This window comes from Petaurus breviceps, unplaced genomic scaffold (assembly GCF_028583685.1).
Source record: "Petaurus breviceps papuanus isolate PSGF00001 unplaced genomic scaffold, PetGlider_PUasm1.0 90654, whole genome shotgun sequence".
NCBI lineage: Eukaryota > Metazoa > Chordata > Mammalia > Diprotodontia > Petauridae > Petaurus > Petaurus breviceps.
Genome location: NW_027187301.1, coordinates 2,476,708 through 2,493,513, shown reverse-complemented (window position 1 = coordinate 2,493,513; position 16,806 = coordinate 2,476,708). Strand labels below are relative to the sequence as shown.

Below are 16,806 nucleotides of genomic sequence, written 5' to 3'. Positions count from 1 at the left end.
AACCAGATTCCTAGGAGAGCCAGGGCTCTAAAGAGAGACCATTGTTTCCCATCTTGTCCATTTCTCAGTTTCTAGACAAGAATGCTGTTATCCCAGAAAGGTAAGAGTGGATCATGTCATTTTCTTAAACATCTCTAGGGCCCTTCTCTAACTTTTGTCCAGGGAGACCTGTGGTTTCTATATGGTGTTGGCTTTTAATCAGCATTCATCAAAGAATGATTTATGTTCTCTTGCCTCCTGTACAGAAAAGAAAAGCAGTAAAGAAAGTGATTTCTCCACATCTGTGGTTGCCAGTAACTCATCCCCACCCATCTTCCTGAAAGGCCTCTCTGACCTCGAGGTCATGGACGGAAGCCAAGTAATCATGACAGTCCAAATATCAGGTCTGTTACCGTGAGTAGCCTTATCTCTGACTCCTGGACTTTGGGCGAGTTGGGGATATGGAGAGAAGATGCACGATAAATCAGGGAACATCTTTTCCTAGGATGTTTGTATGCTCAGGCCACTGTTGGTATATCTCAGAGAAAGCATGGACCTTGGAGTCATGAGGAAAACCAATATTAGTTCATGATGGTATAAACCCCCTCCATGATCTCACTGGTGGGAAGCTGCTACCGCCAGCCCCCTACCCACCCATCCATGGATGAAGACCCTAGTCCTTTCCCGACTTAGAAGATCAGCCCCAAATGCTGGAGGCCATCCTCTGATTCTTTTAATATCTAGGGAGCATTAAAGGTATCCCTAGGCAACATTTTTGGGGAAATTTTTAAAAATTACTAACAGCCCCCCCAAATAGCATTTCTATACAACTAGAGGAATTCAGAAAAAGGATTCTGTATGGAAACCAGAAATCTTCATTTCCTACTCCTTGCTTAAAAAAAAATTAACACATTATATGTGTGTCTTAGTACAATGATTTAAAAATACAAATGATTAGGTGGCTCAGGGAGTAGAGCACTGGCCCTGGAGTCAGGAGGACCTGAGTTCAAATCTGGCCTCAAACACTTAACACTAGCTGTGTGACCTTGGGCAAATCATTTAACCCCAATTGCCTTGCCTTCCCCCTTCCAGAAAAAATACAAATGATATCTGTACTCTTAACACAATACCATTTTTTTCCCCAATAAAGACTCCATTTAGTACCAATGACAGGAATATCAATCTTGTGCTATCAAAGCAATACACTGAAAGACTTCTTTTTTAAGCAGCAAGATGACACAGTAGATTTTCGTCATTCCACTTCAGCCATGTGATTCAGTGCCTGAGTTTTAATTTAGACATGCTGAATTTTTAAATGAAAATCAGGAGTCTCTGAGAGCAAGGAGTAGGGAAGGGATGAAGGGGGGAAAAGATATGTGTTGGGAAAGAAAGAATTGGAAAACATAAGGGGAATTGGCACACATTTTGCAACTGCGTGGTTTTTGAAATTTTATTATAAACTCAGGTGAAGAATTTTCTGAATTTTCCTGATGTGAGGTAGGGGACAAGGAGGGAGAAAAAGAAGAAAGTATAAGAATCTCAACTTTCCTATCTAAATGTTAAAGATAGGAGATAGGACATGGATTATTCTCAAGCAAGGACAAAAATGGCAGCAATATCCCTTCATTATATAATATTATTGGACTAACTCTGAGTCTGAGAGGGAGGAGAAGGTAAAATACAGGGACTTTTAAAAAATTCTTGGGTGATGGGAGAAGGAAGGAACCCCTGGCTTCTGCTGACTTTCACTTGGGTAGTCAAACACAGATATAGCAGCCCACATCCCATGCTTTTGTTTGTTGGGTAAGAGACTATAAGCACCTACACCATTCCATGCACAGATTGGCCTTCGTGGAGGGGGGGGGGAGGGGAGAGGAGAGTCAAGGTCATTACCCTGGTTTTGTAGTTTCTCATGGATAGGAATAGGAATAAAGTTGACCCGCTTGCGAGACTTTTCCTTAGAAGTAGTTAGAATGGATTTACTCACTTTGGGGTAGCTTACTGTTCAGAGTAAGACTTTGCCTTCCCTATGTGGACTGAAGACATCCTTTGTTGCATTCGATGAACCTTATTAATTCAATAAACATGTACCAGACATTATCTTTGTGCAGATTGGTGTTAAGGGCACCAAAGATGTTTAGATAAGACATATTCCTACCTTCTTGTGCTTATAATTGAGTAAATAGACAGTACACAAACATAGATGATAATAATGATTTGTAGCACTTTATAGAGTGCTTTAAAGGTTTGCTAAACTGTGTGTGTGTGTGTATACATAAATACACTTTTATATATTTGTGTATATATGCATACATACATATAAAATCTCATTTGACCCTCACAACAACCCTGTAAGATAGATGCTATGAGTATTTCCACTTTTATAGATATAGAAACTGAGGCTAAGAGAGGCTAATAATTTACATAGGGTCACACAGCTAGTAAGTGTCTGAGACAGGATTTGAACTCAGGGCTTCCTGAATCCAAGTACAGTGCTCCATAATATTTACTACAATATTTGTTGCACGGTCTGAATTTCAGAGAAATGCAGAGAATTATGAGCTCTGTGAGATCCAAAGGAGAATCAACAGTATTGGGGGGCATTTCCACAATTCATCTGAGTTCATATGAGGGCTATGTCCCCACTCTGCCCCTTGCAAAAAATGCAAACATTGAAGATTGTCTTCCAAGCAGTTAATAGAATTCTAACTTTGAGAAGGATTAAAATAAAGCATTTTATCCAACACTTTTGCGTTTAAGTCAATGGCTGTTCAAACCCTCCAGGGCAGAGAGCTGCTTGTTCCCATCTTCAAGATTTCCAGAGATGGAGACATTACCCTATTCCAGCCTTAGGTCTCCTTGATAGTCATTAAATTCTTTTTGATATCCCATTTCCTTGGCATCCATTTTCTTCTTTGATCTGTGATTGTAGAGAAGAGTTTCCATTGGAATCCCTCATTCACTCCCACTGGCTGCCCTTGGAGGTGGAACCCCTTCCCCATCTTCCTCACTTTTGCAGGTTCCCCATTTTGACACTAGATGGCACTCATGGGTTTGTAAGGGGAAAGATTAATGGACTTTCCTTCTGCAGTTTGGAAACCAGTTGAAACCGTGGAATGAATGGGTTAAGGCAGTGAGAAGTAGGATATAAGTGTGTTTTAGGCATAGTTAGATAAGAGGGAAAAGGAAGCAGTGGAAATTGGTCCCTGCTATATATGTCAAAATGGTACTCAAGTAATAATAACAGCTGACATTTGTATAATGCTAACATTCTTGGTCTCTGTTAGCTCATTTTGGTCTTCACAAAAGGCTTGTACGATAAATAACCCTAGAGCCTTCTCAGTGTGGAATAGTAGACAGAGTACTGCTCTTAGGACCAGAAGGCCTGGGTTCCACTCCCTACTCTAACACTTACTAGCTGTGTGACCCTAGGCAGCTTACATAACCTCACTGAGCATTAGTTTCCTCATCTATAAATCAAAGACCATATCACAGCATCTCAGGGTTGGAAGGCACTCTATTGTTGAGTTGTGTCTGATTCTTTGTGACCCCATTTGAGGTTTTCTTGGCAAAGATACTGGAGTGTTTTACCATTTCCTTCCCCAGTTCATTTTACAGATGAGGAAACTGAGGCCAACAGGGTTAAGTGACTTGCCCGGGGTTACACAAATGATAAGTATCTGAGGCTGGATTTGAACTCATTAGGATGAATCTTCCTGACTCCAAACCCAGTGCTTTATTGTTCCACCTAGCTGCCCCTTGGGGGGCACTTTACCTATCAACTAATCCAACCCTATTCTTAAAGACAGACATCTTTGACAATACCCCCAACAGTCATCCAGCCCTCTCCTAAAGACATCCAGTGGAAAGAAATTAATCACTTCCCAAGACAGCCCATTCCACTTGTGGACAGCTTTAATTAATAGGGTAGTTTTTCATCTTATAAACCTGAAGTCTGCCTCCTGGCCACTTAGGATCACAGACCTAAAACTAGAAAGGAGATCAGTGGCCATCTGCCATGTGCTAGGTATTGGAGATACAAAGATAAAGATCCCTGCCCTCAAGTAGCTTCCATTCTAATCAAATAAATTCACAATTTGATGGTGAGGCCTTCCAGATGCTCCTTTTTGTGAATGATGTTGTGCAGACAATATCAAGTCATAGAATTCTATAGCACTTGAAATAGGGAAGGAGGGAGGAAGGAAGGAGGGAAGGAGGGAAGGAAAGGAGAGAGGGAGGAGGGAAGGATTCATACAGGAAATACCAAATGGATAACAGATAAAAATGTTGTTAGGCCACATTTAGAAAACCATCATTTCCAGAATGGGGGAGGTGTTTCCACTACATTCTGTTCCTTCTGCTATACTGTGTTCAGTTCTAGGCAGTATACTTTAGGAGAGATGAAGACGAGTTTCATTATATTTAAAAGAGAGTAAGCAGGCTGGAAAGGTGCCCTGCTACTTGAGGACAGCCAGAGGAACGAGCCACTCAACTTGGAGAGAAGCAGGTTGGGGGCAGCCATGATAACTGTCTTCAAGGATTCAAAAGGAAGAGGGTGTAGAAATAGGAATATGTGGGAGGAAGTCATAGAGAAACAGATTCAAGGGAACATTTTCCAACAGTTAACACTATGCATAAGCAGAATGGCCTGTTTCTGGAGGTCGTAGGTCTGCCCTCATGGGAAGTCTTCATTCAGAGCTGGCTGACCACTTAATAGGATTTTTAGAACAAATTCTTGTTGGGCTGGTTGCCTTATTCTGTTTATACAATTGATTTTTCTGATCCCAAAGGCAGTCAGTAGACACTTAATAAATGCTTCTTGACTTGACTCTACTTTTATCCTTATTAAATTTCATTAGATTAGATTGCTAAAATTCTAGCTTAATAGATGCTTGTATTAATGGTCTTGCAGGACTGTTTTGACAAAAAGTGCTTTGTAAGTCTTTAGGTACTAGGTGGTACAGTGGATAGACTTCGGCCCTTGAGTCACCTATGAGTTCAAACCCAGCTTCAGACACTTACTTACTGGGTGATCCTGAGCAAGTCACTTAGCTGTTTGCCTCCATTTCCTCATCTGTAAAATGAGCTAGAGAAGGAAACAGTAACCCACTCCAGTATCTTTGCCATCTTACTCAAAATGAGGTCACAGCTGAACAACAGCAAGGCATCATGTGAATATTATCTGTTATTATTATTCTCCAGAATAAACAACCTAGTCCTGAATCATTAAAGAAGCTGTTTCTCAACTAATTATCCTGTCTTCAGTTCTTCTATGTATCTTTCTAATTACAGAGGTGTCATGTTTTCCTTGAAAGAAATACTTCCAGAAACCCCTTCTCCCCCATCCCTCTCCATTCCCTTCTCCTAATGATATCTGTCCCCCTTCAATGTGCAGGGAACCCACCACCTGAGATCCTCTGGCTTCATAACGGGAAGGCGATCCAAGAGTCAGAGGACTTCCACTTTGAACAAAATGGCAATGAGCATAGTCTTTTCATCCAAGAAGTGTTTCCTGAGGACACTGGCAGGTACACCTGTGAGGCCTGGAACAACACTGGTCAAGTCAGAAGTCATGCGGTGCTCACCGTACGAGGTGAGACCAGTTTCTGTGTCAACGAGGAGGGTTTCCATAAAGTGACTGGGGAAGGCAAAGGTCCTCAGGAGGGGAATAGTGAACAAGTAGGTGAGAGGCCTTCTCTTCCATCCTTAGGGTTTTCTGCCCCCCTCTTTCCCTGCAGACCTGTCAGATGTGGTTCTGGTGCAGAGAGAGAACTACCACTGCCTATTTCATCATGATAGAATTTTGAAATTAACTCTGGGACATTTTTTCCTCCCTATCTTAAAGGGAGCTTACAGTCTAATAAGAGAGATAAATCAGACATACTTCACAAGATTAGTCAAACCTTGATCTTCTGCATGGAACTTTCACATTTTATGGTTTTTCCACATTAAATGTTAACCTTCCTTTGCCTCCAGGAGACTTCTGGGCTGTTTCTGAGAGAGGAGAGATATGGTTATCACTGTCAGGGAGCTCTAAGTCTAGTAGGAGGATATTTTATCCTTCAAATTTGCCAGCGCTGCTGCTCTCATGAGTCCACACTTCCCTTAGCCTTTGGTTCAATCAATCGATCAATCAATCAACATTTATTTAACGCCTACTATGTACCAGGCACTGCACTGAGCCTTGAGGGTACAAAAAGAGACAAAAGACAGTCTCTGTCCTCAAGGACCTTGCAATCTAATGTTGATGTATGCTGTAAGGATGCATATTTGTGTTTGTTATACACACAAGGTATAATTTAGAAGGCAGACCTACAGATAAGAGAATACAGTGCAAGTGAATTCCAGATAGAAATGATTTTTGGAATATGTGCTATTCTCAATTATCCATTTCACTTCTCCCCACCACCACAATTATGTTAGAGAGTTGAAAATAGTGCCCACCAAAATGTCTGACTCAGTAGCATCATCCTTTGGTCATTCTCAGAGCCTCAAGATGGCACCCAGCCCTGGTTCATTAGCAAGCCTCGTTCAGTGACAGCCACCCGGGGCCAGAATGTCCTGATCTCCTGTGCCATTGCTGGGGACCCCTTCCCTACTGTACAGTGGCTCCGGGATGGCCGGGTGCTCACCAAAAACTCCGGCTACTCAGAGGTGCTGCAGAATGAGGATGTGTTCACCATGGTGCTGAAGAACGTACAGCCCTCTCATGCTGGCCAGTATGAGATCCAGCTCAAGTAAGTGTCTTTTCTTGTCTCTCACTCCCCCAGCTCTAGAGTACTGTGGAGTTCTGAACCCAGAGAGAAAGCGTCAGACTCAAGGTTTAACGTGGAGGAAGCGATATGTCCCAGGTCTTTGCTAAAGGACTTTAATTCTCCTGGGGTTGAGAACTCTTATCTCCTTGGGTTTTTTTCCCCTTTTGTTTTGTCTTCTTGTTCTTTAGGAAAGAGGGGATAATAAGGTGAGAAAAAGAAGGCAAGGGAGGGTACTTGACCTCATTCTCTTTGTTTTTCCCTCCTCCGTCTCCTGGTTGCATTGGCTTTTTCATGATAGCTAGCATTTATGTAGCATGTTGAAATTTGCAAAGAGCTTTACGTACTTTATCTCATTTGATCCTCTCAAGAACCCTGCAAGGTAGGGGCTATTCTTATCCCCACTTTATGCTTGAGAAAACTGAGGCTGAGGGAGTTTAAGTGACTTGCCCAAGGTCACACGACTATAATCTAAGGTGGGATTCCAACCCAGGTCCTCCCAACTATAGGTCCCATACTCTCTACTTGACTCCACTCAGCTGCCTAACCGTGTGATCCAAAAATATGCTTGAAGTAATGAAAAAGAGCTGCGTTTCTTCAGCTCCCTGCTCCATCTCTCCCCAGGTTGGTGGTGATAGACTGGCTGGCCCTAGATGCTTGAGGTTGGTGTGGGCATACAGAAGGGCCCTGCCTGCATTGTGGTAGGCACCTGGCCCAGTTTCAGGATCTCCACTGTCCTGGACTTTTTCATTCCCCCTGAGCTAAACCCCTGTTATTCAAAGCCCTATGCTTAGTGTCTTCAAAAAGGGGGCAAAAGGACAGGGAAATCTGGAGGGAAGGGCAATATAGAAGCTTTTCTCTCAGAGCTTTTATATATATATATATAAAATGGGGGATGTAACACTTGGGTCTCCAAGAAGTCCAGAGTGTATCTCAAACATTGCTTTATAGTCTGAGTGTATAAGTCATCTCTCTTTTAACAATTTCTTCTTCATTTTTTGTCGTTTTTTTTTTCTAAAACATAAAAGCAGTTCTGTTCAAAAATATGTGTATGGAACTGAAAATTTTTTTAAATGAAAGTTAAAGAAAATTTAGGGAACACAAAGATGACCTGTATCAAAGCAAGAATTATTAACCTTTTTAGTGTCATGGACTCTTTAGCAGTCTGGTGAAGCCTATGGACTCCTTCTCAGAAGCAGGTTTTTATTTAAATGCATAAAATAAAATACATAGGGTTAAAAGGAAATTGAATATTTTAGAATATAGACATCAAAATATAAAAAAAATTTCAGAGACTTCCTAAAATCTTATGTGTGGACCCCACATTAAGAATCCTTGCCTTAGAGAGGCAAGCCATTCCTCTTCATCCCTCATTGGACAACTTTTCCCTTCCTCCCCCATCTTAAGCAATCGCAGTGATGTAGTACTGTCCCATTTGGGCTTCCATCAAAGGGAGGAGACTGATGGCTCCTTTGTGAGGGCAATTGTTATTTTTGCAGAAATTGATCAATGGGGCAATCAGGAATTATGAATCCAGTACTTCCAATATGTATTATCTATTTTCAGATAATTCATCTACCTCCTCAGGAAATACCCCCTCTAAGCCTCAGTTTCCTTATCTATAAAATGAATTCTTGGGCTCCATGACCTCTAAGGTCATGACCAGCTCCAAATCTGGGATCCTATAAACTCTGAGCTCCATATAGTCAGAAAGTTATCTCCTGATTATAACAAAATCTAATTTAAAATATAGTATATTCCAAAACCAAATAAGAATTTGGGCATTATTCACACTACTGCTTACCTTCATTAGTATAGATAATTGAAGTTGAACCTATCTGCTCGTATAGACAAATACAGTGGGTTAATGTAGGGTGTAACTCACACTCTGAGATGACCATTCTGGAATGAACCCTTCCAAGAGGGATGGATGGACTTTAAAAAAAAAAAAGATGATAGCTTTCATTTTTATATCATATTCAGTTCTAGATATATCTCTTCTTCCTTCTCAAGAAAACCTTCACTCTAGTAACAGAGATTAAAAAGGAAAGGATAAGAATCAATTTGGCAAAATCAATCCATACAGCAACTGTGTCTGACAGCATGCACAACATTCCACATGTTATGGAATCTTTTCCAAGAAGAGATGAGCTTTTGTTAGAAATTTTGGAAGGAGAGAGCTGTGATTTAGCACATGGAGTAGGTCAATTGTTATAATCTTTGGGATAGGCTGAGCAAGGATGCACAATGGCAGAGCAAAAACAAGGCTTTGCAGAAAGATTGCTAACCCAGAGCGGAGGGTTTGGTATAGAGTCAAATAGGCAGGTCTAAAATAAGCCAAGGCCATTGTGGAAAGTTTGCATTTGGTACCCTTGGAAGTCAGGACCCTTGCTGCATTGTCCTGACCCGGCTGCCCCTGCTTCTATTTTCTTTCCCCCCAAAAAATATGCTTCTTTATCCATTCAAAAGCCCATTTATCCCAGCCCTGGCTACAGCCCAAACAGAGCAGAAGCGAGTCAGTGGAAAGTTCTCCTGGGGGATGAGTGCCAGGCCCTGGCACAAACATTGTTTTCCACTTAGGTTTTGTTCTTGTTGGTAGTGATCAGTTAGACAGGGAGCTGGGACAGAATGCCTTTCAAGGTGTCTAGCTGGCCTAGACAGTGGAGCTGAGAACAGAGGGGAAGGGGGAAAGGGGATATGCATGATGGGGTGAGAGTCATGGAACTGATCCATCCCCCTCCCCATGCCTCTGCTCCAGCTATGAGGGCATGACAGTCTATATATGTGGAGATCAAAGGGCACTTGTCTCCCCCCACATTTTTCTTCAGTACCTGGTTTGCAAGTGCTTACTGTGGCCAGGTCAAAAAAGATATATCTAGAGTTCAGCTGAGATATTTGAAGGATTGACCCTTGCCGATAAATTTACATTTTAAAAATAGATTCGCCCGTACTGATCCCCTCCAGAGCAGAGTGATTGGTAACAGGATTCACTCTACTTGCTTTGGATCTGGGCTTTTTAGGGTGACTTCATCGGTGTAGGGAACTCCCAGGTGAGAAAAGTCCCTTTACCAATGGTGGTCAGCACTTGAAAGTCTTAGAACGTGACCTAAGGCATTGAGAGATTGAGTTAACTTCTCCAGGCTCACATAACAAGTATGTGTCAGAGGCAGGACTTGGACCCTGATCTTCTTGGCCTTAAGCCTTCTCTTTTCCAACTGTGGTATACAATTTCCCCTGTGATTAATGATAGCCCTAATTTATATAGTGTTTTATGATTTAGAAAGTGCTTTTTTATACAACAACTTTGTGAGGTAGGTGGTATAAGTATTATTATTGAGAGGCAATTTAGTATAGTGGATACTGGAAGTTAAGTTTAAATCCTCCCTCTGGAGCTTATTGGCTCTGTGACCTTGGGTAAGTCCCTTAACCTCTTTCAGCTTCAGTTTCCTCATCTGTGAAATGGGGATAATCATATCACTTACCTTAAGAGGTTATTGTGAGTCAGTCAGTTAATAAATAAACTTTAATTAAGTAGGTTTATGTGTCCAGCTTGATGCTAAGCACTAAGGATTCAAGGAAAGACAAAAGACAGTTCCTGCCCTTGGGAAGCTGGGAGAGAATGCCTTTCATGGTGTCTAGTTAGCCTAGGAAGTGGAGCTTAGGATAGAGGTGAAGGGGGAAACGGGATATGCATGATAGGCTGAGAGATCCATCCCCTTCCCCATGCCTCTGCTCCAGCTATGAGGGCACGACAGTCTATATGTGGAAATCAAAGAGCACCTTTCTTCCCCCCACAACGGGGTCCTTGGAGGGTTTTGAGTCCAGTCTCCCTATTTTACAGGTAAGGAAATCAAGGCTGAGAGAGATTAACTGTTTTGAGAAGGGTCACACTGCTAGGTAGATTTTTAATTCAGCCCTCCTGGCTTAGTCAGCACTCTACTACACCAGAGGTGTCAAACTTGAGGTCCCAGGGGCAAAACTCCTTACCCCACCCCATCCAGATTAAGATGTAATTGGGAATGTTTATCAAAATAAATAAAAAAATACAAAACAACACAGATAATGTTAATTTGAAGTTTCCTAAATCAATATGTGGCCTCAGGGATCCATTTTCTATTTGTCTCGGGCACCACCTTAACTGTGCTCTACTATGCTGCCTTCTAGGGGCAGCTAGATGGTGCCAATGGAGTACTGGGCCTGGAGTCAGGAAAGCTCATCTTGAGCTAGTTTACTAACTGTGTGACCCTGGGCAAGTCCCTTAACCCTGTTTGCCCCAGCTTCCCCATCTGTAAAACAAGTTAGAGAAGAAAATGGCAAACTACTTCAGTGTCTTTGCCAAGAAAACCCCAAACAGGGTCACGAAGAATGCTATATGACTGAATAACAACAAAGTTTTGCATTCTACTTATTAGAGATTCCTTTGGGTTAGCTACCTCCTCTTTTTAAAATGCATGTTTTAAAAGGTTAAACTTATCTGTAATTCACACTTTATATAAAAGCAATCCCAGACTTACGGATACATTGCGTTCCTCCCATTCATTAGTCAGCTTTTGGGAACTCAGAGTGAGTTTTCCCTTAGGAATGATGTTATAAATAGCATCCCTTGGACTCTGTATCCCTTGGGCCACAAAACTTTCTTTTATCCATACTTGCTTCAGAACTTTGAGAATCAGAGCTTGGAACCATGTGGGTGTTCTCTGATCCAGGCAGATCGAAACCCCCTGCATATCTTAGCTGGCCATCTTCATGAGTTGCTGTGGCTAGGAAAAAAATCCTCCACTGGTGGTCAGTCTTCCCGGATTTAACCAGGCTGGCCCTCAAGTGGCAGGCACCCTATTACCAAGCCCATACTCAACCTATTCCCGTCTTACAGTAGGATTTGCCTGATCTTGGACCTTCCAGAGCTCAGGGTCACTTTCAAGCCATGCTAAGGCATCCAGAGAAGGATGTTAATGGGGCATTGAATCCCTTAGGTCATCGAAATTCTCCTTGAAGGCCAGGGATAGCTTTGTATGCCACCCCACCCCCCACCCCCATCTGGCACTTGGTAGGCATAGGGACTAGATCTGTGAGTTTGAGTAGAGCAGAGGGGTCAAAGGTTGGGCATGTGATCCACAACCCTCCCCAGTGCTCAAGATCCAGATTAAAATGTAGTTCCTATCTAATTTTATCGTGTGGATTATTACTTTTTTTAAGAAATATATAAACATGTGTGGTTTTCTAAGTTGATATGCCACTACAGGGATCCTCTGGCAAGCTCATAAAGTAGGACACCACAGGTGTAGAGAATTTCCTAAGTGAAGAAACTCCTTCCATGGTACAGAGTGAGACGTTTGCTCTCTGGTTATGACCAAGGCAGGAATGTTTTGCTCAACTATGTTATTTGTTATAAGAGTTTCGTTTTTCTTTTCTTCTTTTTAATGGGGATGAGGGAGGAGGCGGGAGTGAGGAAAAACAGATGTTTTATTCATTGAAAAAAAATCAAATTGAACTTAAAAAAAATGAATCTCCTTCTGCCAATGCAGGCCAACACCTTCTCTGTAACTAAAAGTCTTAGAAAATTGCCTAGATAACTGAGAGGTTAAGTGTTTTGCCCAGAGTTCCACAGCCAGTAGGGAGGTCCAAGTCAAGATTAACTGACGTTATTTTGCCCACACCATTTCTCATAGCAAGCCCTTATGCGTTTGAATGGTTGGATTGAGTGCTTGGTAATTGAAATAGTGTATTAATAAAAGCCCTAAACAGCCCCCAAAACCTTTGGGGGAAGGGCAGAGCCCCAAGCATTGAGTCCTAATGAGTTCCTCTTAGTCCTTTTGTGGCCTGGGTCTCCCCTAAACTTGAGCACCCCTCCCCCTAGCTATACTTAGCTACAAAAGGGCTCATCCTGAAATTCAGCTCTCCAGTTGTCTGACATCCTGACATCCCCTTGACCATAACCCAAGAAAGACTCTTGACCTTTGTGTGGCTGAGTGAGAGTAAGAGAACTGGGTAGAGGTTGGTATCAAGAGAAAGAATGACTCTGGCATTGACAGTTCTAGCAGTAAAGGTGGGCTTTAGCAGAGTTTCTGAGGACAGATGTCCCCTGAGTGGTAATGATGGGGACAGGGATTGCGGGAGCAGCAGTGGGGCAGTATAATAATGACTATGTATGATATGACTATGTATGATATGTATGATATGACTATGTATGTATAATATGACATATGTATGAGTGAGTCATAAATTAAGTTTATAAACCAGGACACATACACACACACATCCCATCCTCAGAAGAGGTAGGTGAGCTGGTTCAGAAGTACAGGGATAGGATACTGAATATCTGAGGGATAAGGCTAAAGGCAAGTGAGAGAACTTCAAAGGCTTCACCTGCTCTTCAGGGCTCTGGTGATGGCAACCACTTGGGGAAATCATCTCAGATTATGCCAATCCTTGATGAAGTACATTTAATCTGTTCTCTAAGAGTCTAGAGCCTGGGGACCTGAAAAAGTTTCTGGATTGGTGGTTCTACAGCAGATCTGCTCAGAAATCTTAAGCCCCTCTAGATTTCCTTTCTCTAGTCACACAATAGGAAGAGTTAGCCCTGTATCAAATACTGGGGATCCTGCCTCATGAGCTGAGCAGGTTATGGCTGCCCAACTCCCTCTGTGTTTCCCCATTCCCTAAATCTCACTGTCCTGTATCCCCAGCTGTTAGGTACTTAATAAATGCTTACTTGCTGACAGACTGTCAGAAGGAAAGAATCACAAATAAGAACAGAGCAATGAGGGGTACGTATGTGTTTATCTGTGTACCACATGCCTAAATCCATTCTTAAAATATGCACCTGTTACAAATAGACCCTGACATACACATGTATTTAGAGGTGAGTTTACAAACATATCAAATGTGTGCCTGTGTGTGCAGTGTATGTTCACTTACTTCTCCTGTGAAGTCTTCATCATGCTCTCGGCCCTATCTCTGAACCTTTCCCATTACCCTTACCAGTTACTCCACAGAGTCTTTTGACTGGCCAGGACTTAGAAGCCCCATCAGCTAGCAAAGCTCTGGGGAGAAAGGCAGAGAACTTGTTGATTGGAAACTGCTACTAATTAAAACCTGGTTTTGGTATAATGGTATGATTTGGCACAATGCTGGCCCACTCCCCTGCCTCTCCCCCTACCACAGGCACTGGATTCCCCACTCTTCCTCTCTGCTTTTGGGAATAGGAGGGGGTTATACACAGGTACCATTGAAAGAGTTAAAAGCATCTCTAATAAGTGTCATTGAAAGGGGGCATGGAGAAAATGTCCTCTGCAGAGAAAAGAATAAAAGCTGCTGTTGACTTAAAGTGATGCTTGAGTAGCAGGTAGACAGGAGATGGAAGAAGTGTTTAACTTTATAAGTTGGGAAAGTGTCGGATGTGGTGGGAGACAATGAGGAATTGAATCCTCTGCCATAAAAGAGTATGGGGCATTGAGAGTAAAGAGCCAGCCAGAAGGACCAAATCACCTAGTCAGAATTCTCACCTTCTCATCCTTTTATTCTGTGTGCTAAGAGAATTAAACGAGGAGTCAGGCAGCTTGGGTCTGGTCCCATCTGCCCCTAAATCATCATGTGCCCTCAGGACAATCTTGGACTCAGTTTCCTCAGCTGAAAACTGGAGATTTTGAATCACAAAGGTCCCCTCCACCTCTAGCATTCATGCTTTTGCTGAAAGAATGGTTTAGGAGTTTAATTTTCTTCCTTTATTTCCTTTTCTATTGGAGACTGTGTCCATTTATGAAATTGGGGGCCCTGGTGATGATGCATAGGCTTTGAGAGCCAACTGAATTAGAAGAATGTATGTAATAAGGAAAAAGAGAAAGAGGTGGGGGGTCAGTTCTCTACCCCAATCTCCTCACTCTCCATGTAGACTCCATCTTATGACCCAAGATATCTAAAAGAGTTAGCTTTATTAAAGAGGTGGGGTGGAAAAAGTTTTGGGTGACAAAATGGGGACCAGGTGTATCTCTGGATTTTGGAGGGGAATGGGGCTTATCTTGAAGCAGGACTGGAGCTCATTCACCTTCTGAAACACCACTTCCCACAAGATAAGCCTCCAATCACCCCTACAATTCCTGACATCTTCTCAGGGGAGGCTAGGACAGAGAATCCATGCACTGTACCCCACCCACAGCCTAGGGAAGGGGGAGACTTGGAGGCCAGAAACCCTTTAACCTAAGGATATGCTTTGAAATCTTCAGGAACCGAGTGGGCGAGTGCAGCTGCCAGGTGTCCCTGATGATGCGAGAGGGCCCTTCTGGGGCCCTGGGAGAGGCCATCCCCATTGGACCGTAAGTACTACACCCTGGGAACTGGCCAGGGTCAGGCTTTCTTTTCTCCTTTACTGGTCTCTGGTTCTTACTCCTGCCCTCCCAGACCCTGCCTTGGCAGCCACTCAACCTAGTCCCCTTAGATGTGGCCTTACAGATTGCTTGCATCTTCCAGCTGAAGCTGCTGGAACAGAGAAGGAGAGATTGGAAAAGGGAATAAGGGAGGGTGAAGGGGGGTGATATTTTTTTTTTTGCACACACCCTTATATGGCTACTGAAGTCATTACCGATGCAATAAAGCAACTAGGCAGGCGAGTTCCTCTCACCAACGTTCCCTTCTATAAACACAGCCAGGCCGTCCCCATCCCTCTTCTTTCCCCCCTCCCGCCCTCAGGGATTTGCTCTCTCTTGACTTTTTTTTTTTTAACCAGCCCCTTTTCCTCCTGCTACTTTTCTTTTTTCCCTTCGTTGGTTGTAGGAGGAAGGAGCCTGCCAGCTGTGAAGGACTCGCCGGGGGAGGAGGAGGCATTGGTAGTGGTGGTGGGCATCATGAAACACTAGGACCCCTGGGCCTGGGGAGCAGGCTGAGCTGGAGACCTGAAGAGGAGGGTGAGGACGTGCGGGGGGTGCTGAAGAGGCGAGTGGAGACCCGGGAGCATACAGAGGACCGGCTTCGACAGCAGCAAGTGGAACAGCTGGACTTTCGAGACCTCCTGGGGAAGAAGGTGTGCACCAAGGCTCTGTCAGAAGAAGAGCTGAAGGAGATCCCAGCCGAGCAGATGGATTTCCGTGCCAACTTGCAACGGCAAGTGAAGCCAAAAACATTATCGGAGGAAGAGAGGAAGGTGCACAGCCCCCAGCAGGTTGACTTCCGCTCCGTGTTAGCCAAGAAGGGGGGTCCTAAGGCCCCTGTAGTGGAGAAGGCAGCACTTCCCAAACCAGCTACCCCAGATTTTCGTTCTGTGCTTGGCAACAAGAAGAAGTTACCTGCAGAGAATGGCAGTGCCAACACCGAATCCCTGAATGCCAAAGCAGGAGAGAATGCCAAGCTGGTTGAGAACACCAAACCAAAAGATAATGTCAAGTTAGCTGAAGCCCAGAAGCCTTTTGGGGATGCCAAGTTAGCCGATAGCCAAAGATCCATTGGGAATGCCACCCCAGCCGAAACCAAGAAACCTGTGGGGAATACCCAGCCAGTGGAACCCCCAAAACAAGCAGGGAAAGGAGAGCTTAAGAATGAGGTCGTCAATGATGTGAACTGCAAACGGGCCTGTACAGGAGCCCTAGACAGTGATAAGATCGCAGAAAGAAAAGGGAGCCCCCCGAGCTTCACAGAGAAACTCCAGGACTTACGTGTGGCAGAGGGTAAAAAACTTTTCCTTCAGTGCCAAGTTGCCTCTGAGCCCCCAGCCACCATTACTTGGACACTGAATGGGAAGACCCTCAAGACCACCAAGTTCATCGCCCTTGCCCAGGAAGGTAAATAGGGATGTAGTGGGGAGGATGGGGGAGAAGGTTATAGAGGGCCAATCTCAGCCCATTCTGCATGCCCTAAGAAAACTTTGGCCTGTTGGTTGTTGCCATAGGGTGAGTTAACTGTAGCATGCAGACTGAGTAATCTCCACAATGGTAGGGGCCCCAGAAAGAGTTTGGGGGCAAGTATTGCTGTATCCTTTCACCCCTGGAAAAATACAAGCAGTAGAGATCACCTCCAAGGAACCCTGCTGTGCTGAGGGCAGGGAGGATGGCAGGGTGTCCCCAGCTCTGGCGTTGTGCTCACACTG

At 43.6% G+C, this 16,806-nt stretch overlaps 1 protein-coding gene across 6 annotated transcripts in view; it reads left to right on the top strand.

Annotated features, from left to right (window-relative positions):
• The window catches only part of MYLK (myosin light chain kinase), a 449,378-nt gene that overhangs the window by 296,971 nt on the left and 135,601 nt on the right, over positions 1-16,806 (top strand). For all 6 annotated transcript variants that reach the window (XM_069064950.1, XM_069064948.1, XM_069064951.1 and 3 more), the window contains 5 exons: positions 246-383; positions 5,375-5,572; positions 6,467-6,716; positions 14,954-15,043; positions 15,501-16,501. In XM_069064950.1, coding sequence (XP_068921051.1) covers positions 246-383; positions 5,375-5,572; positions 6,467-6,716; positions 14,954-15,043; positions 15,501-16,501 — 1,677 coding nt within the window. The remainder of the gene's footprint in view (positions 1-245; positions 384-5,374; positions 5,573-6,466; positions 6,717-14,953; positions 15,044-15,500; positions 16,502-16,806) is intronic.